Below are 23,797 nucleotides of genomic sequence, written 5' to 3'. Positions count from 1 at the left end.
GCAGTCTACCTCTAGAATTACTGTTAATTTTCTTTAGACTGTAACCTCTCCTCTCAAGGCCTTAGAAACTGCAATGCTTGTTTTATTTTGTATGTTTGGTAGAGAAAAGTGTTATTTTTTTTTTTGTATGTTTGGTAGAGAAAAGTAGTTATCAAGATGCTTGTTATAAAAACTTATGAATGTTCGCCTAGAGTTGCAAACTATATTTGTGGTAGGAAATTGATTTGCTCACAACCACTGGACAAGTAATCCTTGACTATGTCCCCTCTGACCTCGTTTATAATTAATCCAAGAGATTATAAACTAAGGAGAATCTCTGGAGAATACAAAATTAAAGGTAAGATTTCTTCCTTAAAAATATTTAGGCAAGAATTTGTAGCATATTTATTCTAAAATAAAACAGAGAGTCTCTCTCTTTTTTTAAAAAGATTTTATTTATTTATTTGTCAGAGAGAGAGAGCACAGCAGAGGGAGAAGCTGGCTCCCCACTAAGCAAGGAGCCCAATGTGAAACTCGATCCCAGGACCCGGGGATCATGACCTGAGCTGAAGGCAGACGCTTAACGGACTGAGCCACCCAGTCATCCCACATAGAGTCTCTTTTATGCCAGTTATGGAGTCAACGATCAGAGGGACAGGATGCCTGGCCTCCCCAGCATGGAGCTTTATCTCATGGGATGTGGAGGGTACACTTCCCTGCCAGCTCACAGCTAGAAGGGGCTGATTTTGCTGTATCATCACTTAATCACATATAGAAAGGAAATGCCAGCCCACCAGCCAATTGGGTTGAGGACCAAAATTTTAGAAATGTGGTCACAAGGAGAATTTAGGGTTCTGGCTGGGAGGGGGTATGCTGGCTTCCTACGGCGGCCGTAACAAATGATCACTTCAGTAAGACTTCGTGCTGAGCAACAGAGGAGGACAGAAATTTATTCTTACAGTTCTAGAGGCCAGAAGTCTGAAGGTAGGATCACTGGGTTGACATGAAGACGTCAGTAGGGCTGTGCTGTCTCTGGAGATTCTAGGGGAGAATCGTTCCTTGCTTCTCCCCATTGCCTTCTCTTCTGTATGTGACCTGCCTCCCTCTTATACAGACTCGTGTGATCGCATCCGGGGTCCACCAGATCATCCAGGATCATCTCCCCATTTTAAGATCCTTAAATGACATCTGCAAAGTCTTCGCCATGTCAAGTAACATTCCCAGGTTCCAGGGAACTGGGGCACGGACACATCTTTGGGGGCCAACATTCAGCCAACCATAGGCGGTACGATTAAGAAAGCTAGAAAAGTTTCTCTGTCCTCACACTGTAGAAATTCAGGTTTGCCTCTCAAAGCTGGGAATGCGTGACCGTCCTCCGATCTGAATTGTGAATCCCCCACCAGGGAGGTTTCCCTCGCTGTCCCAGGCCAAGGCAGAGGTTCCGGCTTTCCTCAGGCCTCCCTTCGTGAGGCCTCTCTGCAGCTAGAGGATGAAGCCTCAGTCAGAGAAGACCCCCGTGCTGGCTGGCTTGCGTGTTTGCTGTTTTGGACCCTTGGGAAGGACAGGAGGCAGAAGGGGGGGTGTACTGATCCGCAGTTGGCCAGTTGAGCGCTTTTGTGCTTCCAGCTCCAATTTGTTTCAGCGGGAGTCCGTTCCCACCACGTTGTCTCTTTCGTTTTCCTAACTGTGCCCAGGGCATTTGCATGGAGCATCATTCACATTTCAACAATAGGGCCCACAATTTAGGAGCCAGAACAAAAAGGAGGTGCTTGCTGTGTATGTGTCAGGATGTGTAGCCCCCTCTCTGGATGGCACCTTCTGCTTTGCACCCCAGAAAATCTCCATACTTGACTAAGTCGTGTGGGTTGAGAGGCCCTTCTGCCCCGGGTTGAGTACCTCCGTTCCATTGTTTAAGTGTGAAAGATGCTCCCCACGGGCACAGTGAAGTGGGAGGCGACAGGAGGATGTGTCTCTAGGGATTCTCACTCAGCACACGTGAATCACGGCCACATGAGGTTATCCACCCAGAGATGTGGACTAATATTCCAGGGGTATTCAGGTAAACAGTACAGTGATTCGTGGATTCCTGACTCATTGTCTTAACGACCAAAGGCTTGATGAACATTTCGTTCTTTCCCCCTATCTCCCATGCGTCCCTGTAGCCCTAGGGGGCCCATCTTTGCAATCGTATAGAAAGCCAAGTGAAAGAGTGTGATTTTAAAACTCTAAGATGTGTGTAAGCATATTAAATGAGTTTTAAAAATTCATGGGTAGAGAACAGACTTTATAAAAAAAACCCAAAAACTTTGCTCTTGAAATAGGTAGCTTGTGGGTATAAAATTAAACTATTAATAATTAAGCTTCCATTTAACAAGTAAATATTGTGCTCTGACAAGAGAGAACAAATATATGCAGATATTTTGGGGTAGAACGCTATTAATTATAACATTTGACGTTCCAGATGAATTTCAAACAATAAAGATTAAAACGTTATTACAATTTATGCTGAATGTTAAAACTGATAATCCTATTTTTTCTCGCATAATTTGTTTTCTGCCTTATCAGACAGCGCAGACTGAGAAAGTGGGAATAAAAAAGTCACTTCTTTTCTTTATTTTATTAAGTTAAAAAAAAATCAGACTTTTGGCTCAAAGCCATCTCTGTTTCAAATAAATCGCAGGGCAGGTGGTGCCTTGCAACATGGTAATATTGGCCCTCGTTAAAAAAATCATAAATGTAAAAGTAAATTGGTAAAAGTTTTATAATGGGAAAGACTTTCCATTTGAGGGCATTTTAATACAAAAACCATTTACTTAAAAAGATTGTAAAATGTTACTGTACAATAAAACCATGTGTAAATCTAAAATTTACTAAATTTTAAGTACTGAGTAAATTTTCGTACTTACTAAATACTATTTACTAAATACGAAAATTTATTCAGAACCACTAATTAAACCAACCTTGGGAAAATCAAATCCAAAGTGTGAGTTTTACTTTAAGGACAATTCTCTGCCCCCCGCCCCGGGGTGATGGTGCGGCTATCACGGTGCCCGACTGAGATACATGCGTGACATGTTGGCACTTTATTCTGCAAACTAGGAGACACAGAAGTACATAAAGCTCAGTCAATTCTCCCCAAACCACGGACCATACCATGAATTCCAGAAGCAGAACATAGCTACAACCACGGAAGCCTTCCCTCGTACCGCCCTAGTTCCTAAGCTCTCTCGGCTTATTTCCTACTGTCTGCAAGCACTCAGTCTGATCAGCAGAAGGCTGGAGAGCAATGAAGTGCGGTGGGAGAGCCAGAACCCAGACACGATCCGTTCCCAATGTCTGCTTTCTAACAAGGTGCATTCTGGCACCGGGATCAGCTCCAACGGCACAGAGCCTGGCTCTGGGAGTCGTGGGGGCCTGGGGTGCTCTGCTGCTCACTGGCCCTTCCCTCAGCTCTGGACCCACTGGAGCATCCCAGCTCTGATCTTTTCCAGCGCCGGTTCCCCCAGCAGCCATAATGACAAGGAGGAGGCCTCCTTCCGTAGAACCCACCTTTGCCAGCCAGGCTCCCTTTCCCAAGTACACCTGCAGCCCCAGCAGCCTTTTATTAAACCCAGAAACCTGGGTGCAATCTTGCCTCTGTTAAAAAGCCATCAGTGCCTTCCCATTACCCACAGGCAGCATCCAGTTGCTAAAGGAGGTGTGTGTGGTACAACGACCCCCCATTACACTCTGGCAACTTGTAACCATGCACTACCTGCCCAAGCTTTGCTGGCAAACATACCCAAGCTTTCTCACCTCTGAGCCTTCCCTCCTGCAGCCCCCTCTGCCCAGAACACCCCCATTCTGAGGCCCTGCAGGACAAACTTGCCCCAGCCTTGAAGATTCAGCTGGAATTCCCCACCTCTACTCCCCCCCCCCCAATCTGCTGGGGAACTGGCCTCTCCTAGCTTTGTGGTGGCACCACATACCTGCTCTTCCCCCTGCATTCCGATGCAGGTATCCATCTGTCTGTCTGCACTTCTTCATGGCACTGCTGCACCTGTAATAGATTATTAGCAATTGCCATATGCAATTTATGTGCCTTCTCAGTTATGTCTATCTTGCTTCCCAAATTGTAAATTCCAAGGAGGGAAGGGTTCTGTTTGTCTTGTTCATGCCACAGGTCTGGTGCCCAGTACTTGCTGGATGCCTGATTTCACAGGATGGGCAATTGCACACTACCCAAGTGGAGATGCCCAGGACACAGACACAGCTTTCCCTCTGATGCCCCCTCCTGTTTCAGGGCCAGGCCCTAGGAGGTGCTCTGGGAACTGGCGGAAAGAGGGGTCAGAGGGACCTGAACCCCCTGCAGCCACGGAATGGTGGTGCCCAGAGGGCGACGCTGTGGAGAGGCTGTGAGGACCCCATATTGTGGGCTGAGTGGCCCCTCTGCTCACAACAGGTCAGAGACCGTCGGGAAGCACTGTGCGCCTTTTGGTGCTTCCCGGCATCTTTTCCTTTGCTTTCCTTGTTCTTTAACGTGTTCACTACACATTCGTGCAGAAAATACAGATAAACAGACTACATGGTGCTTTGTCGCGTAGCGGAAGAGTGACGTCTCCTCAAGGCTATGACCTCTGAGCAGGTGCCCAGACCCCAGGCCACTCTGGGGTGGCCAGTGCAGGCGGTGCGGGCGTGCGGTGGGCGTGAGGAGGGCGGCAGGACCAAGGGCGCCGGGGCGGGGCAGCTGCGCGGCCGGAACCCCGGCAGAGTGCCCCTTCGCGGCTCGGAGCCCGCCTGGCCGCCCGCCCCTTGGGTCCGCGGGGCGTGGTGCCTCCTCGCGGCCCCTGGTAGGGCCCGGGCCCAGGGACGCGCGCGCCCTCTGGTGGCCGACCGCCACTCGGTTGGCTCTCGCGGCCCTGGCGGGGCGCCTCTGTCCGCAGACCGCAGCGCCCGCCGTCCCGGCGCGCGCCACCTCACTGCAAAGGAGAGAAAAGCAGCCGAGACCACAGTGCGCCGTGCCTCCGGCTGCTCGTCTGTGAAATGGCATGACGACTGCATCTTACAGGGCTGCAGTGATGATTCAAGGTGCACACCTGTCTAAAGCACTTGGGACCGTGTCTGAGCGCTCAACACACCTGAGCTGTTGAAACTCTGTGCTTCAAGAGCCCTTCTGAAATCTGTGTCTGGAGAGCCTGCTTGCGTCAAGGAGCCAGACAGAAACAGTATGAAATCGGCCTGGGTCCTTAACCAGTGTGGGCCCAAAGGGAGAGCTTCTGTCTCATCCAGCCATCCCTGTTTCTCTTCTGTAAACTAGGGGTAGTGAGGTGTAATGAGGACCAATGTTTAAACAAATGTTGGTCCCTATCTGGGACAGCTGAGGTCACTTTTATGGATTTGGTGTCCGTAAAAGGGGATACCTCTTGTATCTCACACTGACGGACCGCAGAGTAAAGTGAAAGGGGTTGGCGGGACTGGGGGACTTAAATTAGTTGCTTTATTTGGCCCTGAGACTGGGCCTCTCTACTGCGCAGCTCCAAGGCTGGGGCTGCAGGGCCCAGATGGTCAGAGAGAGGAGGTGGGAGGGAAAGGATGGGGATGGAGCAGCTCCCACCCCACACTCGGCTGGGGCAAGCCTGGAACATTGGCCAAGAGGGAGGCTGCAAACGGGTGTCTCCTTCAAGCACACGAGATGGGGGCTGCTTGTGAGTGTGTGGGGGCAGGGATAGTGTGTGCTGGGAGTACAGAAAGGCAGCCCCCTGAGGGTATAGCATGGCCCACTTAGGAGCCCCGGTCCAGTGTAGATTCCAAGAGGAGACCCTGAACTAGGAGCACCTTCCTGGCATTGGTTGGCTGGGGCTCTGAGGCCCTTCTCCCAGGCCCTGACCCAGGAGCGGGGACCAGGCTGGCCTCTCCACTCACAGCCTGGTGTAAGCTAGCCCTGAAGACCCTCCAGGAGCCTCTGATCCTGGATCCAACTGCCTCTCCAGGATTTATGTCTGATCTCCTTCTTGGGTCCTGTGTCCATGATTTCTCAGAGCTTGCCCAGGTTTTCCTGCTTCCTTCCCTTTGCCTGGAATGTCTTTGCACCTTGGAGTCTCTTGAGATCCAGTCCATCCTCCAAGACCAGGATCAACCCCCTTCTCTGACCAAATGAGCTCATAGTACTTGAACTCTGCTCTCCGTTAAGGTCTTATTCTGGCTCCTAATATGGCCCTGAAGGCTAGGGACCATGTGTTTGTCATCTCTGCTTCTCATCTTCACCAGGTACTAAATGAATAAATGGAGGCACAAGTGACAGCTAGAAGGGGCCTCATTTTCTCCCTTCTGAGGATAGCATTAGCCATACTGGCCTTCCAGGGCTGGTGGAGCTCGGGGTAAGTTTCCTCCAGAGCAAATCGGCTCATCCCCTCTTCCTTTCCAGGGTCACTCAGACAGCCGTACTTCTCTTTGGTTTCTGAGCCTCCCCAGCAAATCTCTCCCATCTCAAGAGAACCTTCCCGGACCCTACCCCAGCTCCGCCTCCTCTGTTTCCTTCCCCACCTCCCCACCCCTCTGCAAACTGCCTGTGGGCTGGGCCTTGCCTAGAAATCATCTCACCAGCTTTCAGAGCCAGCATGGATGCTTTGGAAAACATTTCCCCCTCCCCAACAGCTTCACAAAACTGGCTTAAGTGTCCAAGAGCACCCACGTGCCCCAGGCTCGCCCCCGGTCATAGAGGATTCTAGCACTGTCTGTACCTGCTCTCTGTTTCTTCTTAGCTCACAGGGTTATCTCGCCCCACCCCTGTGGCAGTTGGCCAGGGACACGCACGTCCTGGCCAACAGGCTGTGAGGAGAGGTGGAGCGTGTCACCTCGGGGCCGGCACCTTGACTTACCAGTGCGAGACCTCTGAGGGCTTTCTGGCCCTGCCTCGTCAGTTCCTGTAGCATGTTATGAAACGGAGGGACCTCGGCATCTGAGCAGACTGCATTGCTGAGCCCCTGTCCTGGAGAGCCACCCAGACCCACAGTAGACGTCCAGTGAACAAGATGAGAGCGCCGTTGTGTCACGTGACAGTCGGGGGCGGTTACACAGCCTGCCCTGCCTGTCCTGCCTGAATTCCAATCAGAGCAGCCAGCGAGGCTGGCGGCAAGATCCCCATGCATTTTAGTCACTGTTATTGACAACAAGATGCAAGGTGGGCAGGTGCCTGGGGGGGGCGGGCAGGGGCTTCAGCAAGCTGGGGTGATTTGCAGGGTTTCTCTGTCTGTCTGTCTCTCTCTCTCGCACACACACAGAGCCCCTGCCAATCTCATCACTTCGGGAACATGTAATATGATATTTTAATAACAATCTGAGACAGACGGATTCAGCCCCCAGCTTAGCCGTATCTCTCCACCTCTGCGAGTGGAGACCACAACGTGGCTTTGTTTCCTAAACGAGAATCTGCTAACCCGTCACCAGGTGGGGGTGTCCCCTTGAAGGTCTGTCTATGTGCAGCTACCTCAGGGCCTTTTCTCCTGAAAGCCTTTTCCCCTTTGTCCATTTTCTCAACAACTCTCCTTGAACTCATGGTGCTGTGGGGCGAAACCGGCCCTGTGTAATGAGCACGTGTAATGTTCTTGCTACTTGAATAGAAGGAGGGGTAAATGACGTCGTACCTGGTCCTCCCCACCTCCATTCCACATTACATAGCCCTCAGTAGATTCCGCCACCTCCCTCCGTGGGCCAGTGACGTTCAGCGCAAATAGAGGGGCCTCCCCCTATTTCAGAATATCTCAGTAGGGAGACTGGGGCTGCAGCTGAGTCTGGAGGAGAAAGATCAGGACAGCCTGGTGTAAGTCCAGACCCAGCCAGGTGTCATTTGGGTGAAGTGGGCCACAACGATTTCCTCAATCTCAGATTCCTCATCTTCAAATGGGGCCTTCGGACCAGCCTGGCCTCCCTCATGGGGCTATGGTGAGGATCACCCCGGAGCGCTTTGGCCAAAGGGTCATTCATGGAGATATGGTATTTGATTTTCACTGCATTTCCCACCCCACCCCCCCCGAGCTAAGAAGTTCCAGGAAGGATGAGGTGAAAATTTCCTACAGATCCTTCTTTCCTGGCTTTTTTTGTTCAGCCCTTGAGGGGCTGGATTATGCTGGCAGAGGGAGTGGAACATAGGGTGGGCTTCCTAGGGCTGGGCAGGGAGAGGGCCTCACCCTGCATCTGGCCTCTGCACGGTTTCCAGGCTCAGGGGGCAGCAGGGCAAGTAGGGAGCCTCTGCCTGGGAAGGGACCGAAGACTCATGCTGGCAGGACCCAAGGGACTGTGGATGCCTTTGGGGGCCACACCCAAGGACGGTCGATGCTAACTTTCCAGCCAGCCAGCAGGATGACAGTTAGAAATCAAATGTAACTGATTTAGAGAATAATTGTGACATTTTTTGCACACTCAAGCTGGGAGAGTGAGAGTCCCACTTTCAGTACGTGGCATGAATTTAACACAGTACAGTGAGCTCTGTTCTTCATGCCCACTAGCTTCTCACTGCAGCCACCCAGGAAATCAGATTAACAGGCCCCCCATCCCTGGTCGTCTTTTACTTACCAAAGGCCTACAGAGTCTATAAAGTTCTCAGTGGCCTAAGCACAAGTGGGTGTCCCCGAAGTTCTGCTGCACTGATGACCTACCACCAGGGTTTAGGGACCACCCACATTGGCCTCACAGGAGGGGCCAGTGACAGGTGCCTCTCCCATAGACTCAGGGGCTGGCTGGAGGGGTTGGGAACCTGTATTTTAACCACATCCTCTATGAGTGTCCAGCACTCAAGGAAGTTTGCTCAGCTTTCGAAGTGTTTGCTCTGGAAGTGAAATGAAAGTGACACCATTATATTTTCTGCCGGCCATCAGGAGAAGATTTGCTGTGGGGCGTTGTAGTATCACTGTGACCAAGTGACTGATGGCGATTATGATGTGATTTGTATCACAGACTTAGCTACTGGCACTCCACTCCACTTACGGATGTAAACTCAAGGCAGGGATCAGACTTTCTGAAAGCCCAGCCCCGTGGGCCTTGGACGGTTATCTGCAGAACTTCACTGAAGGAACAAGAAGCACTGGCTGCCTGCTCTGTACCAGGCTGATGCGTGGAGAGCAGCGGTACCTCCCATCCCTGTGGCCATGCGCCCCTGTGGTTGTGGCACGGGCACCACCTCTGGCCAGAAAAGGCAGGTTCTCTTGGCTCTCTGACAGACACAGATGACAGTACAAATTCATGACCAAGTTACATCAATAGCAAAATTATAATATATTAATAGCAATATCATAATAGAATAAAGGCTTGGGAGGGCAACCAATCTTCCAGAATCTGCAGGTTGGTGTTCATTGTCCGTGAGCTCAGCTGAAGGCAGTGCCTTCAGAATGTGGTTAAATCACAGAGAGAAGGACCAGGATTAGTTGCAGGGAATCATTCTCCAAGCAGAACCATCTTAAATGCTGGAACTGGCCCCTGAGGATGCATGGAGCCTCCCTTCCTGAGTGAGATCTTTGGAAAAGAGGCCTCATGTGGCAGTGGCTTTCACAAAGACTTCAGTCTCGTGGTAGTTTGGCCACTGGCATACATTTTTTGGCTTACCACCACATGAGCCCTTTCCAGAGGTGGCTTTTGGTATGCTTCTGGAGGGTTCTTCCAAGAGGAGTGGCATTCAAGAGAGCCGTGTATGGCAATAACCAGTTCCCAGCTGCTCCAGAGGATATGGCGAGCCAGGTCTCTATCTGGCCAAGGGCCAGGTGCAGGGGCCATCGGGTGGGACATGGATGGTCAAGATCCTGCTGACAGTCTCTGGGTGTGTGTGCTTCCCCTGCTGCCGCCCACTGAGCACACTCTGGGAGAAGGCCCAGCGTAGATGGCGGCATGTGAGCGGAGATCCTAGGAAAGCCTGCTGGAGAGCCATGTACTAGCACTGCCTTGCACAAAGCTGGTCTGTAATAAATATAATACTTGCTGATGAAAGGCCTCCTTTGTGGACGTCTAACTCTGAACCTTTACCACACAGCAGCGGGGTCGCTCAACCCAGGCCCCCGGAGGGGCAGCGAGGAGAGGCTGAGAACACGTTGATGAGCACAGGCGTGTCTGGAGCCAGGGAAGCCGACCACCCTGGCCTCTAATTCGTGGGCTCACCATCCAGCTTGGCAGCCCCTGAACCAGCCCCCTGACCCCCAGCTTCATTGCTTGCTCTGCTGACATCTTGGACTGCCTGTCTTTACTCTTTGGCACACAGGGTGAGGTCCAGACAGGGAAGCCCATGTGTGGCCACCTCATCTGCCCCAAGGAAACTTGGGGAGGGTCTTCCCATCACTCTGAGTTGAGCAGTCTTGTCCTCACATAGAGGGTGTGGGAGGTTGGGCTACTGACCTCTTCATGACCCTCCTCAGGTCTTCACCATGGTGTGGCTTTCTTAGCACAGAAGGATCTAGAGTTAACAAGAACAGCATCTGGATGACCCACCCTCGGGGTGTCTTGGTCTCTGCTCTGGTGCCTGAGTGTGGGGTAACTGAGAGGGGACCAGGTGGCCATACTTCCCAACATGGCAGCTTCCAAAATGGCCTTTTGAGGCAGGAAGCAAAAATCTGAGGGGAAGGAGGCAGTCCCTCCTGGGTTCTGTGCTGATGCTGAACCAAGACATAAGGGGAGCTACAGCCAGGCTCTCCTTCCCCTAGCCTGCCTCTGGCCATTCATCATAATCCAGCCCTCTCCCTTTTCCCCCTGGGAAGATAACGCTTTGCTCTCTCCACTTAGGAAACCAACCCCACCCACAAGGCTGGCGCGGGGGGCAGGGGCTGCCTCAGTGGGCATCCTTGCTGGGGGATCCAGCACTGAGGAGAGCCTAGGCACACAGGGGTGCCTCCCAAGGAGCCGGGGAAGACCTGGCCCTCCAGCTCAGTGCCCATCTAGCCCAGGTACACCGTGGACCTAAGGAATCCTGGGGCGGGTGTGGGGGGATGCGGGGAGGGCAAATGGTGACTGGGGTTTTCTCTTATTTAAAAACAAAACAGAAATGATGTGTCAACATTAGTAAATACAGGCAGGTGTGGAGGGGCAGGGTCCACTTTCCGGAGCAGGGCAGTGGCTGGGCCGAGGGTCAAGGGTCAGATGAGGCCCGCAGCCTTCTCCTGCACGTTGTACTCCTTGCTCTTCTTCACCCGCCAGCTGATGAACAGGAGCAGCAGCGCACCCAGTGCCTTGTAGCCCACTTGCAGGCCCAGGTACCTGTGGGGCAGGAGGAGACGGCACCAGTGAGGGGGCGGGGAGCCTCTGTGGCCCGTGTCCTGGGCCGGGGCCATCAGGAAGAGCGGCATCACTTTCACAGTGGCCCAGGGAATATGCGTCACTACTCAGGTAAGGATCCATTACCACCCAGGTGGGGACCACGTCCCAGTCGGCATGAGACTCCCAATGCAAAGGTCCTCATCCCTGCACGGGTGACTCCCCCAGGGCCAGAGGCAACGCTGCAGCCCCAGCCAGTCGGGAGGGTCCAGTCCTCCCAGCATAGCCAGGAGGAGAGGGGTACCTGCTTCTGCCATCTTGGTGCAGCCCTCTCCCAGCCTTCTCTGCCACTCCCGCACGGCTTCCAGACCCTGGTCGGCCCCCTCAAGCCCACTCTCCCCATGGCTTCTGGTCTATGTGATGATGGCAGCAGGTGAGGTGGCTGGAAGGGGTGCAGAACTAGTGAAGCTGCAGCGGGACTTGGACTCGCAGAGGCAGGTTAGGCCCACCTGCCCTTGACTGCTACCATGAGCCACGATGGGGCCACCTCTCTCTGAGCAGTGGGAGCTGGCCTGGCATCATTCCACAGCCATGGCCTTGCCTCAGACTCCAGCCAGCCCCTTCCCCTTTGACAAACTTCTTTCTGCTGTTGCTTTTCCTGAGGGACTGTGGACTGGGGCCCAGCTCCCAGTAGCATGCAAGCACACATGCGCACGCGCACACTCCATCACATGGATGGCTCTCTGTCACCAGTGACCCCTGCTCCCTGTCCATGGCAGCACCCGTCTGGGCCTGTCCCTTGGGGGCCCGGCAGCCCCCACAAGGGGCACTGCAGAGGATGGCTGCCCTCTGCTCTGGCCTGGCGCCTGACACCCCCCATCCTGGACCACAGTGGCACGCGGGGCCCTCACCTGTCTCGGAGAGCATCGTTGTCATAGTAGGCACAGGCCCCACGTCTCCCGGAGCACTGCGAGCCCCATCTGATGCAGGAGTAGTCGATGGTGAGGCCGTACAGGGCTGGAGATGGCAGCCAGGCTGGCGTCAGCGGGAAGAGAGTTCAGAGAGTCCAGGTTACATGGAGCTGCAGGCAGGGGTGCCCGGCAAGGTGGGGAGCGAGCCCCTCCCCCTAGTGCCCCTGCATGGTTCCGCCCCACCCCTGGGAACCACAGTGACTTTAGAAAGCCAAATCACTTTCTGTGAAGCCTGAACTCCTCTTTCACCAGAGGCTTGGAAGAGAAAAGAGACCTGAGCCATCCTTTCAGGGCAGTGAGTCACAGAGGTCACCTAGCGGCCAGCTCAGAGAGACGACATGATGCTCACACTGGATTGGCCTCAAGTGGAGATATGCTGACCTCCACCATGTGGCAGGGGTCTCCTCAGGGCATCGAGTCCTCACATCCTCACAGGGCCTGGAGGTGGGTGGGTGCCCTCATTCTAAGGAGGAGGAAGGTGGGCATGGCCAGCTCATGCTTGCATAGCCAAGAGGGTCAGAGCTAGCCTTTGAACCCTCGTTTCCTCAAAGCCCATGCTCTTCCCAGGCTGCCCAGCTGGCTTAGACAACTCCCCCAGAAGACCCCCGACACCCTGGCTGCTCAAAGCCTCTACCCCAGGCCCCTGAACTTCCCCACAGCTGACTGGTGAGACCTGATCCAGCAGAGGCTATGCCTTCCTGCTGTTAAATATTCGGAATGACCCCTGTATTGTTAGCTACAGTTCTAGACAGTCACGGGACTGGGGAGGGATTCGTCCGGGATCCACAGCCTGAACCACTATGCTCAGAACAGCCTCGCTGACTCTGTTGAGGGCCCCGTGAGCAGCTGCTTCAGGAGGAAAGAAGGAGGAGGTCTGCCTGTGGTTCCACCCATAAGTGGGAACCTTTGAGAACCTCTCTACTCAGACCCTGCTCGCTTCCAAGTCTCCAGATAAGCAGGGGATGGAAACTGCCACAGGGATTGTCCACCAAGGATGCTACCCTAAATAGAAACGAAGTCCAGAAACATTTTCAGCCAAGTCCCAGTGGGTAATTTTAAACTTGCTGGGTTTTATCCATGTGAAGTCCTTCTTTCTACCCCACAGTGCGATTGCGTTCTTGGGGATGAATGGAATGCCTCCGGCCCGGATTTTCTAACTGTGATCCCGTGTCGAGTTGTCTGAGCTCAAGTGACAAAACAAAGGCAGCAGGTGCCATGAGCGGTGGGACAGTGGTTGTTTTCCAGGTGGCTGGGAGAAGCTCTTCAGAGTCCGTCCTGGCCGCTGCCTGCGCTGGGCTTCCTTCCCAGCAGAGGTCTCAGAGCAAGCTACGCATGAGTTACGCGTGATAAGAAGGAGCTGTGATGACAGCAGTGCCTCTGCCACCAGGACAGGGTAGACCCCGCTGCCCTGCATCCTCCATGCTGGTAACACAGGCCTGAGCAGCGGGCTCTCCAGGGGCAGTCCTGGGACGAGGGCAGCAGGTGGCTGGACACTGAGAAATCCCATGGAAAAGGCTGGTTTGGTCCTCATCATCTGCACTCCTCACCCAGCCTTTGTGGGAGAGGGCCCTGCAAAGGTTCATGCTCAGCAGGCCCCAGAGGGACATCACCGACCCAGCCCAGAACGATAATGGAAGCCGCTGGAGGGCCAAGTGCAGCCTGGCTTCTGGATAACAAGGCACAGTGGGCTCTGCAGGGATTTCAGCATTGGCGGTCAGCAAGTCCCGCCACCGCAGCTGCCATACTCCCTGCAGCCGCGTGCACCCACTGGGTCCTTAATCAATACTCAGTTGAATGCAGTCCCTTTACTTGCCTTACCCGGCACTGCGAGGGCCTGCATATTACTGCCCAGATGGGTCAAGAAGGAACGGTCCAGCATAAGCCTCTGGGAAAGGGCAGGCGAGGGGCACGCATGTCCCATCCCCCAGCCCATGCCCCCAGGGAGGGCTGGGTGTTCCCCACTCCCTGAGGGCAGCTGGCCCTCCTGGGGGCCATTACTGATCATTTGCACAGGGCTCCGTTTCTCCGTGGGCTCTGGGCCGCTTGAGCGAGCATAGGCCAGGCTTGCCGGCAGAGGTCCCCGCACGGAGAAACATTTGCTGAACAGAGGCAAGAGGAGTGAGTGTGCGAGGGAAGCCAGGGCTGGGCTCAGCTGCTGTTCTGGCTGGGAGAGGAATGCAGGGTTTTGTTCCTACAGCCAGTTCTTGGAGAGAGATGAAAAAAATACCTGCCTCCAATTCTTTATTAGGTATTCTCAGCTGTGTCCACTTTTCATTTTTCTTACATAGTTTTGTTTGGAATTAATGCCATAGATGGAATCTTTCCTAACCTCAAGTAACGGGGAAACCGCCCATATAGGGTCTTGGCCTTTGCTGATGTGCTGATGATGTACGGCCTCTCCTTACAGCAGAGATGAGACAGGGCTTCCCTCAGCCCCACCCTGCACCTCACAGCCCTCCGATGCCCTGGCGCCGCCCTCAGGAAGGAAGGGGGCATCTCAGACACTCACCCAGCAGGCGCATCAGCAGGAACTGCACCCCAATGGCAAATGACTTTTCCTCCTGGTTCACCACACTGAAAAGGAAAGTAGGGAGTCAGCAGCCAGAGGACTCGGGGCTGTGCCTTGACTCAGTCAGGGGCAGCCAGCCTCAGAGCATGCCAGAACCCACCCTCGAGTGGCCTCACAACCACCTGGCTGGCTGGAGTGCTCCTGTTGTTTGCATCGGCGGTTCCCAAAGCATGATCGCTGGGCCGGCAGCATGCATGCCCATCCCCAGGAACTCGTTAGAAATGCGGATTCTCTAGCCCTATCTTAAACCTAAGAATCAGGTCACTGGGGGTGGGGTCCAGCCATCCGTGCTTTAGGAGGACCTCCAGGAGATTCTGCTGCACACTCAAATTTGAGAACCTCTGGTCTCTGTGATTTTCAGGGCTGCCCGTGCCCCCTTCAAGAGGCAGAGGGCAGAAGAGGCTGGGAATGGAGAGAAGGATGGGGAAGGGTGTGTTCACAGTGGCAGGTCTGAACAGCTCCCACAGAGTGTGAATAGCAATAAAGACAGCCCTGATGAAAGTGTAATTAAGGCCCCTGTGTGCAACTAAAAGAATCCTTCACCTGGGGCCAGCTCCGTGGGCGTGTGGCCTGTGCAGCCTCCCGGGGCCCTGCCCTCAGAAACGCCCCGGGTTTGTTTAATGCTCTGCTGTGGCTGTCTTGAGACTCTTAATAATTTTGGAACGAGGAGCCTCCAATTTTCATTTTGCACTGGGTCCTACAAATGCTATAGCTGGGCTTGCCCCTACCCTTCTTCCCTCAAGAGAGGACAAGCATTTGGCTGAGAAAGGAGATTCAGAGAGAGATGGGGAAGCTATCTGGTGGTGGTATTGCCAGGCCCTGCCATCCCAGCTGGGCAGGGGGCAGAGAGAGAGGACACCCCAGCCACAGGTGGGGAGCTAGAAGGTGGCTTACAGAGGCACCAGGCTTCTCACGTTCTGAACACCCACACTCCTGGGTGGGTGGCTGTGGGGGAAGGGCATTTGGGGCAGAGGGGCCATCAGGGAAGGGAGCGCTGAGGGAATATCCAGGTCTCCGCACACACTTTGTTCTAGCCCCGCGGTCCTGCTGGCAAAGTGGAAAGGGACCCTCTTCCAGGTCTTCTGAAGGATAGCCCAGTGAAAGCAATACTCACAGGCTTGAGGCACCCACTTGGGACCCCCCCCCAATGGAAAGTGCCTCAAATCTCAATCTAATGGATGCTCTCTTTATGCCCACAGGTCCCTCCCATGGCCCAAATTCATAAATGTCCTGGTCATTGTCCCTGGGCAGACACCCCTAGATTCTGGACTGAACGGGACTTGGGCACCCTAGTTTGGCTTCTGATGGACAGCTTGAGCCCCTTCTGGTGTCTGCCCTCGTCGGCTGTGAACTAACTCACGTTTGGACCACTCTCTGCTTCCACGTCTCTGGTGAACCTTCCCTCCCAGCCTGTATTTCCATGCCTGGTTGGGGCCAGGGTACAAATAATACTTGGGTCGCCTGCAAGGTCATCTTTAAGCCTCACCTTCACACTAGTATCCATTCTGATTTGTCTTTAAATGATTTTGGGATCCTGTAACCTCTAGCTTTGCTCCAGCCCCTGAGCAGACTTAGAAGGGAGAGGTTTTCTAGGGAAGCCCACCCCGTGGTTGAAGTGATGCTCCTCCGCCGCAGCTTCCCTGGCCCTGGGGCTCGATGGAATCCTCTGGGAGGCGGACTGACAGGGACTTCCCCTTACCTGCTGCTCAGGAACTTCGCTGTGAAATTTCCTGATCCCGTTCCCTCTCCTCATCACAGCCACCCACGGATATTCCTCAGGGTTAGAGGGTCCACCCTGGCCCATCTGGCCCTGGTGCAAGAGGTAACCCCACTCAAGGGCCTTCGAGGAAAGCGGCAGTGCTTGGAATGCACCAGGTGGGGAGTGGTAGAAAGAGGGTGCTGATGGTGTTGGCGGGGGCAGTACGCTGTGGCTCTGAGCATCCCCACACGTTCCTGTGGAATATGCTAAGAACACAAGGTGCTGACTGCTCTTCTCCTGGGCCATTTCTCAGTGTTGTGGTTGCAATGAGCAACGTGAAGGCATGGGGTAAAAGCTTACCCTAGACCAAGAGCAGGCTTGGTCTATGTCGGTGGCGGCTCTCAGTGTTCCTCACTGTGACAGAAGCTCACTACATGTGAAGAATACACCTTGGTACTTCAGGTCGCTCCGTGGGATGTGGGGCACAAGGATAAATGACGCAAGGTTCCTGCTCTTTGCATGCACCTGTGAGTAACAGTCCTTTGTCTTTGAACCAGGAGTCTTATGGTTCAGTCTCTAGGCCTGACCTGCCAGCATACTTGAAACAGTAACAAAAACGGGAGCTTGGTAGTTTGCAAGCTAACTTGTCAATAGGGCAAAATACCAGGCCCTGACAGGTGGCTGCTTCTGTTCTTCATCTCCTAGTCTTTTGGGGGAAAATAGCTCCTTGGCACCTAGCTAGCTATTAATAATTCTTAGAATTTGGTTAACAGTGATAATTAACCAATATATAGAGCACCTTATATTTACAAAGCAATTTATCAGGTAATCCTGACACCAGTCCTTTGTGGTCAATATCATTAACTTCCTTTCATAAATGAGGAAACTGAGACTCAGTGAGGTTGGCAACATCCCAGGACATCCAGCCAGTGTATGGCAGAGCTGGGCCTTTGACCCTAGCACTGGGCATCCAGATCCTGTGTTTTTCCCTCTCTGCTCTCAAGGGGGGTGAGGACAGGAAAGAGGCGGGCAGGGGTGGGTTAGGTGAACTTGGTTGAAATGTTGTTTTCTCTTTGGCAGAGGGTGAGGTGAAGGAAGGGTCAATTCCCTCTCAAAACCTCAGAGGCATTCCACCGCCACTGTAATGGGACACCTCTGCTCTCCCCTCCCACCTTGGCCAGCCTCTCCCTTCTGACCTGAGAACTTGGTCCTGGCTCCTAGCACACTGGGCTTTTCTTATTTTCATCCTTTCTCAAAGCCCTCATTCTATCTCTGGAACTTTCCACATTTGTCCCCTTGATTTTGTACATTTAACTGAATTCTCTTCCTCTTAGTTCTTTAAGGATTTAAACCTAAGTGAATCTTCAAGCATTTCCACAGTGTGGAGCTAGGCAGCCTGGCTTCCTGGAGGCTCAGCCATTCATGGCTCTGCCCTCCCGGGGATGTGGTCTCTCAGTGGCAGGAAAGGAGGAGAGGCAGAAGCGGGGCATCGTGGGGGACGGAGAGGCGCACTCACCGCAGAACCATCATGTAGAGCGGGTTGTGAGAGATGCAGGCAATGAGGGCCACGAAGGAGATGAGGAAGATGGCCGGCAGCAGGAAGTGGGCACAGGGGATGGGGCACGATCCCGTCTTGGCTGAAGAGGACGCCCCGGTCACACAGCTGCAGTTCAGATACGTCTGGAAAGGGGTGGGAGGGGAAGATCTGCTGTCATCATCATCGCATTGCCACACACTTCAAACACCAGTACCAGATCCAGCCAGAGTCCCTCAGGTTTGGGGAGCTGGGCGATGCTGCGTGTGGAGGCTAGAGAGCAGACCTGGTGAGGTTTTCAAGGTGCCCCACAGATACAACCTCTGACCACTGTTTGGGCCATCAAAACCATCTTCACCAAAACTGGTCATGGAGCATGGGCTGGGTCCCTCCCGCAGTTCCACCCACAGCAGGACATGCGGGATCCCAGTGCCAGGCTAGGCCACCCGGTGTGGGACCAGGGCTGGGAGGGTTCTCTTCAGGGCCAGGTGCCCTGGGCCCAGCAGCAGTGGTTTTGTGTGTGCTTGTTTTTGCTGTCTGTGTGCTTCTTGCAGGGAAGGTAAGAAGAGTAAAGACAGGAGGAGACAGCAGAGGGAACCCAGGGGAATCCACTGAGCTCTTCACCTGTCAGGCCTTTGCCAGAGCTTCCTGAGGGGAACGCCTCCTGTCCGTGAAGGACCCAGGGAAGAGGTCCGTAGCTCCAGTCTGCAAGTTCATATGGTTCAGCACTCTTGTACAACTGGCCTTGGGGGCTACTGTCCATGTCAGGTGGTCTTCACCCTACTTCTCATAGCATCTGATGGACTAACCTGTGACCATTTAAATCTCACAGCAGTTACAAGGCTAGGACTGGAACAAATGAGCTAATATGCTTCCTTCTGGCAGACAGCAGGAACTATGCACCCTCTTTATTTTGGCTGCCGGGAAGCTCAGAAATAAGTTATATACAATATGGCTGTTATTTCCCTTAGTCTGCATTTTTTAACACAGATTTTTTCCCCCTTATAATTTATATTATGTGTCTTTTCTTGATATGATGCTAAGGGATTTGTGGTGTTGTTGGAAACCTGTCAGGATGATTTCTGGAAGTAGATGAATCAGAGGTAAGTAAATAAAGATAAGAAAACCACAGAAGCCACCAGACTCCTCCGACTGGAAGACAATGGAGAGACCATCTTATTTGCGCTCTTTGGCCTCCCTCTGCCAACAGAGGTGGCTGTAGGAGCGGTCTTGCCCTGTGCTCTCAGAGGAGGATGCTAAGTGGAGGCTAGCCTTGTCCATGCCCTCCACATGGGCTTAAGGGAATGAGGCACATTCTTCTCCTTAGGGCACCCTTAGCAGAGCTGCACGGACTTCCCATTGCTCTCAGGAGAAGGCACATCCAACTCCTAGCCCCACCTGCCCAGCCTTGGCCTGGGTGTGACATGCTTCTCAGCGCTAACCCTGGCCTTCTCTGCTTCCTCCTGGGCCCGGCTCAGTCATGCCCTTGAGACTTGCACTTGCTGTTCTCTTCCCTGGAATTCTTCACTTCCAGGACTTCCTAGGGCTTTCTTCTTCTGGTTGTTCAGTTCTAATGTCACCTCCTCAGGGAGGCCCCCAGGAACAAGAAACCTAGTCATTAAATCTCTCCGTGGCATGGGTTACATTCTAAAACTACCTTGTACATTTATTTGATGGAATGCAAACTCGACGAGAGCAGGGACCTTGTCTGATGGGTTCCCACTGAGTCCTCAACACCCGTGGCTGTGCTGGCTGTTCACTAAGTATTTGTTGAATAACTGAACAGATGTCTTGACTTGGTTTGCTGCTGGCTGACCCTAGAAGCCAGGAGCCATAGCCCTCAGAGGGCTAGTAGAACCTCACCTCGTGGGCCCAGTGAACATGGGCTACACAAGTAGAAGGCTGGTGGCCAGGAGATACATGACCTTGAAGAGATGTACCCCAGACTGAGGCAAAGTCTTGGGTTCTAGTCCCACATCTGCCCCTAAATAGCTGCATGACTTCAGGCCGGTTGTACAGCTACATGTCAGGGCTGAGGGGTTCAACCAAATGCCCTAGATCACACTTCCCGCTCTAACCGTCAGGGTTCAGATCACAGAAGACCCTCTGCCCAATTTCTCTGGGCCTGTCCTTGTGGCTTCCCACACAGGCAGGATGCAGGACCCAGAGATGCCCCTTAGGATCGTCAGGATGAGATTCTAAGGCCTCAGCTGAAGGATTGCTTTGGTTCATTTCTGCTCTGAGCACTTTTGGGCCTCAGAAATGTGAATTTTTTTGAACATCAGCCAATCTTTAATTGCCTTTGGGCTGTAGGCATCTGGTCATGACCTTAGGGAAGGGGAGGTGGAGAGAGGGTGGGTGTGGCCCAGAGGCCAGGAGGCTGGGAACGAGCGTGGCATGGGTGGCATTCTGCCCATCCTGGAGCCGAGGAGCAGCGTGCGAGGGCAGGCGCTGAGCGCAGAGACCCCCACGGGGCTTCTCCTGCCCTTACCAGCTGCTTGGAGGCCATGGAGCTGAAGTTGACGTTGCTGCAGCCGGCATGGCACGGCGAGAGGTACTCTACCCCATTGTCCCCACACACTGGGTGGAAGATGGCGTCTGGGCATGAGCAGTGCCTGCGGCAGGCAAGAGGCTGCAGATGTATAGAACTTGATGTCCTGCCAGCAAAACAGGAAACGGGGAATCAAACAAAGCAAGACCAAAGAGAAACCTCCCCACGCCAGCCCAGCATGAGATCCCCGGCTGGTTAGTGTGCCTGTGTGTCTCCGTTTGTCTTGGGCCAGCGCCACCCTGGGATCTGAATTATGCCTATTGGAGCCAGTGGTGAGTTGACTCAGTGCCCATGGCACCAGCAACTGCTGGCCAGAAAGACTTGGTCAGCAAACCCCACACTGCAGAAGGGCATCAAGATAACCCACCCACCAACTGACCCACCAACCAACCAGGACTCTGATGAAAGAGACGGCAGATGCCACAGCAAAGTCACAGGCAGTATTTCCCTTCTCTCCTCCTCCACCCGGGCTCGGGCCCCTGGTCACTGTGCCCGCCCCCGCGCTACAATCCAGGGGGTTTTACCAGCTGATCTCACCATTCCCACCATCCTCCTCATCTGACATTCATGATCGTTCTCTGGGGGGAAAGGGGGTTGGGATAGGCTGACAAATCACAGACTGGGGCTCTGCTACAATTACACTGCTGATAGTTAACATTAATGGGGTATCTCTTACGTGCCAGGCACAGTGCCCAAGGCTTTTCATGCTGCCATCACGACAACTCTACAATGAATCACATTCCTTTCGTGATGAGAAAAACTGAAGATTAGAAAAGTAACTTTCGCCAACTACAAAAGCACTGTGCCAGAACTCACCCCAGTCTGATGACAAAGCCCTGTGCTAAAAACTCTCCGCGGGGGGCGCGCCTGGGTGGCTCAGTCAGTTAGGCGTCTGACTCATGCCTTCAGCTCAGGTCGTGATCTCAGGGTCTTGGGATCCAGCCCTGCGTTAGGCTCTGTGCTCAGCAGGGAGTCTGCTGGAGTTTCTCTTTCCCTCTCCCCTTCCCCTTGCTCATTTTCTCTCAAATAAATAAATAAATAAATAAATCTTTTTTTTTTATTTTTAAATTTTTAAAAAAGATTTTATTTATTTATTTGAGAGAGAGAGAAAGCATAAGCAAGGGGAGGGGCAGAGGGAGAAGCAGACTCCCCGCTGAGCAGGGAGCCAGACATGGGGCTCAATTCCAAGACGATGGGATCATGACCTGAGCCGAAGGCAGATGCTTAACTGACTGAGCCACCCAGGCGACCCTAAATAAATACATCTTAAAAAAAAAAAAAAAAAAAAAAAAAAAGCTCCTAGTGAGAACCACCCAAAGGCTCAATGTCTTTCTTCTCGGCTTCTCTCAATCCACAGCCAGCCTGCAGCAGAACACAAACTGGGTGGGGGGTTCTGCCCCAAGCAACCCTCCCCTCCCTCGTACCCCTTCTCTCCTTCACCTGTCAAAGACAAAAGACAATATTTCAAAGAAAAAGAGAAAACACCAAGGCTGAAAGACACAGTTTCTCCAAACTTTACAACCTCATTAGGCAAAAGAAGAGGTGGTTGGAAGGGGCACCCAGGAAAAAATAAATGCTCCTTGTTCAGCACCCTCCGCTCATGGGCCTCTAAAGCTCTTCCCGAACATGAAGCCAGTCTTAAAACTCGGGACCCGGTTGCCTTATGCAAACTGACAGGTGTACTTTACCTGCCCTCTTCCTCACCTGCCCTAGTTTTTTGAGTCTGCCATCACTTCCATTGTTCTTTCCCAGATCTTTTCAAGCCCCTTCTCTCATCTTTCTCCAGCAGCTCAAGGAGACTTTGTAATTGTAGCCGGCACAGAGCTGATGCTAAACATAGCTTATTTCCTGGTTCCTGAGGCTCACGGCCCTACACATTCATCCTGAAACCAAACTAATTAGTTTTTGGTGCTTCTTAAAAAACAGAGCCCTGACCCTGATTGCTGGTGGCCCACTAGGACCCTCCAATTTCTTCTCATCATTGAGCATATGATTCAAGACCTCATTTTCTAAGCTGCCATGTAAGAGATTAGATCAAAAAGTAAAAAGGAGAGAAGGGAGTTGAGGAAGCAAAGAGGAAGGCGTATGGCAGCTAGATCCAGGCTCTGGCCTCAGCAAAGGGGATCTTCTCACCTCTCGTTCCCATTACCTGGGGGGATAGACCTCGGCTACAGTGGGGGTGGAGCATCCCATGAAGAAGAGAGGGGCGCAGAGGACCATGGAGATGGTGATGATGGTGGCAGCCACGCGGGGAATGGTTTGCAGAGAGAAAACAAAACGTTTCATGAGGATTCCTCCAAACAGCATCCCCAAGGCTGCGGCAGGAAGGTTCACAGCACCTACAGATAAAGAGAAGCTGGTCTGGGTGCACAGGACTGGGAGTGGGGGCAGGGCATGGACGCTGAGCTGAACCATGGACAAGGGGGCATGGCTACTTGAAGGAACATTTGATACATTCAATTGCAGTGCTAATAGCTGACATTAATTGAGTGCTTACTGTTTGCCAGGCACATCTACAGAGTTATCCTGACTTATCAGATTGCCCTGCTTGTGCAAAGAATAAAGAAACAAGTGGAGTCCTTGTAGCCAGAGGGAGTGGGTTGAAGGTGCATTTATTAAGCACCTTTCATTACCTGGCCCCTCATTGCATTCTCACTGTGACCTCATGGGTCACACAGTGGTGCCCCTGTCTGATGTGCTAGCTGGTGACTGAAGGCTAAAAGGATGAGGTCAGAACCAAGGCCCTGACCACCTTGCCACATCCATATGGACAGAATCACCTGTGGACTGGGCTCAGTAGTTCACTTTGGTACTTGGTGGGACCACATCAGTGCTTCTCAGTCTCAGCTGCACAAAATACCAATGCTGGGCCCCACCCAGAGATTCTGCTTTCATTGACTGAGCATGGAGCCTGGGTGTCTGTATTTTTTTTTTTTTTTAAGTCGTCCAGGGGATCCAAAAGTGCAGCCAGGGTGGAGAATCACTGGGCCACATATTCCTTACCCAAGTGAATGTATTCAAGTCCTTGGTGAAGAAGGGAAAAAAAACCATGAGGCATTTTGCCTAACACCAAATTCTACCTTCTTTCTTTCCTCTGTTGCCCCTGATGATGTCAGAGCCTTTGGGAGGCTGTCAGGCTTCCAGCCCCTCTGACGGGGAGGAAGGCAGACCCTAGCCTCCACCCACCCCTGCCTGGAATGATAGGGGCCCCAGAAATCTGCCAAGAACATTCTAGATTGGTAACCAGGAAAAATGTCCTTAAAATTCTTTCCTCTGGGCCAGTCTC

At 53.0% G+C, this 23,797-nt stretch overlaps 1 protein-coding gene across 1 annotated transcript in view; it reads right to left on the bottom strand.

Annotated features, from left to right (window-relative positions):
• Nucleotides 1-9,196: 9,196 nt before the first annotated feature.
• The window catches only part of SLCO2A1 (solute carrier organic anion transporter family member 2A1), a 79,579-nt gene continuing 64,978 nt past the window's right edge, over nucleotides 9,197-23,797 (bottom strand). The window contains exons 9-14 of the mRNA XM_026497059.4: nucleotides 22,661-22,850; nucleotides 20,452-20,617; nucleotides 17,943-18,106; nucleotides 14,668-14,732; nucleotides 12,099-12,222; nucleotides 9,197-11,190 (exon numbers count right to left, since the gene is read on the bottom strand). Coding sequence (XP_026352844.1) covers nucleotides 11,070-11,190; nucleotides 12,099-12,222; nucleotides 14,668-14,732; nucleotides 17,943-18,106; nucleotides 20,452-20,617; nucleotides 22,661-22,850 — 830 coding nt within the window. The 3' untranslated portion in view covers nucleotides 9,197-11,069. The remainder of the gene's footprint in view (nucleotides 11,191-12,098; nucleotides 12,223-14,667; nucleotides 14,733-17,942; nucleotides 18,107-20,451; nucleotides 20,618-22,660; nucleotides 22,851-23,797) is intronic.

Source organism: Ursus arctos, unplaced genomic scaffold (genome assembly GCF_023065955.2).
Source record: "Ursus arctos isolate Adak ecotype North America unplaced genomic scaffold, UrsArc2.0 scaffold_20, whole genome shotgun sequence".
Lineage (NCBI taxonomy): Eukaryota > Metazoa > Chordata > Mammalia > Carnivora > Ursidae > Ursus > Ursus arctos.
The sequence above is the reverse complement of the archived record's forward strand: the minus strand, read 5'-3'. Positions and strand labels throughout refer to the sequence as shown.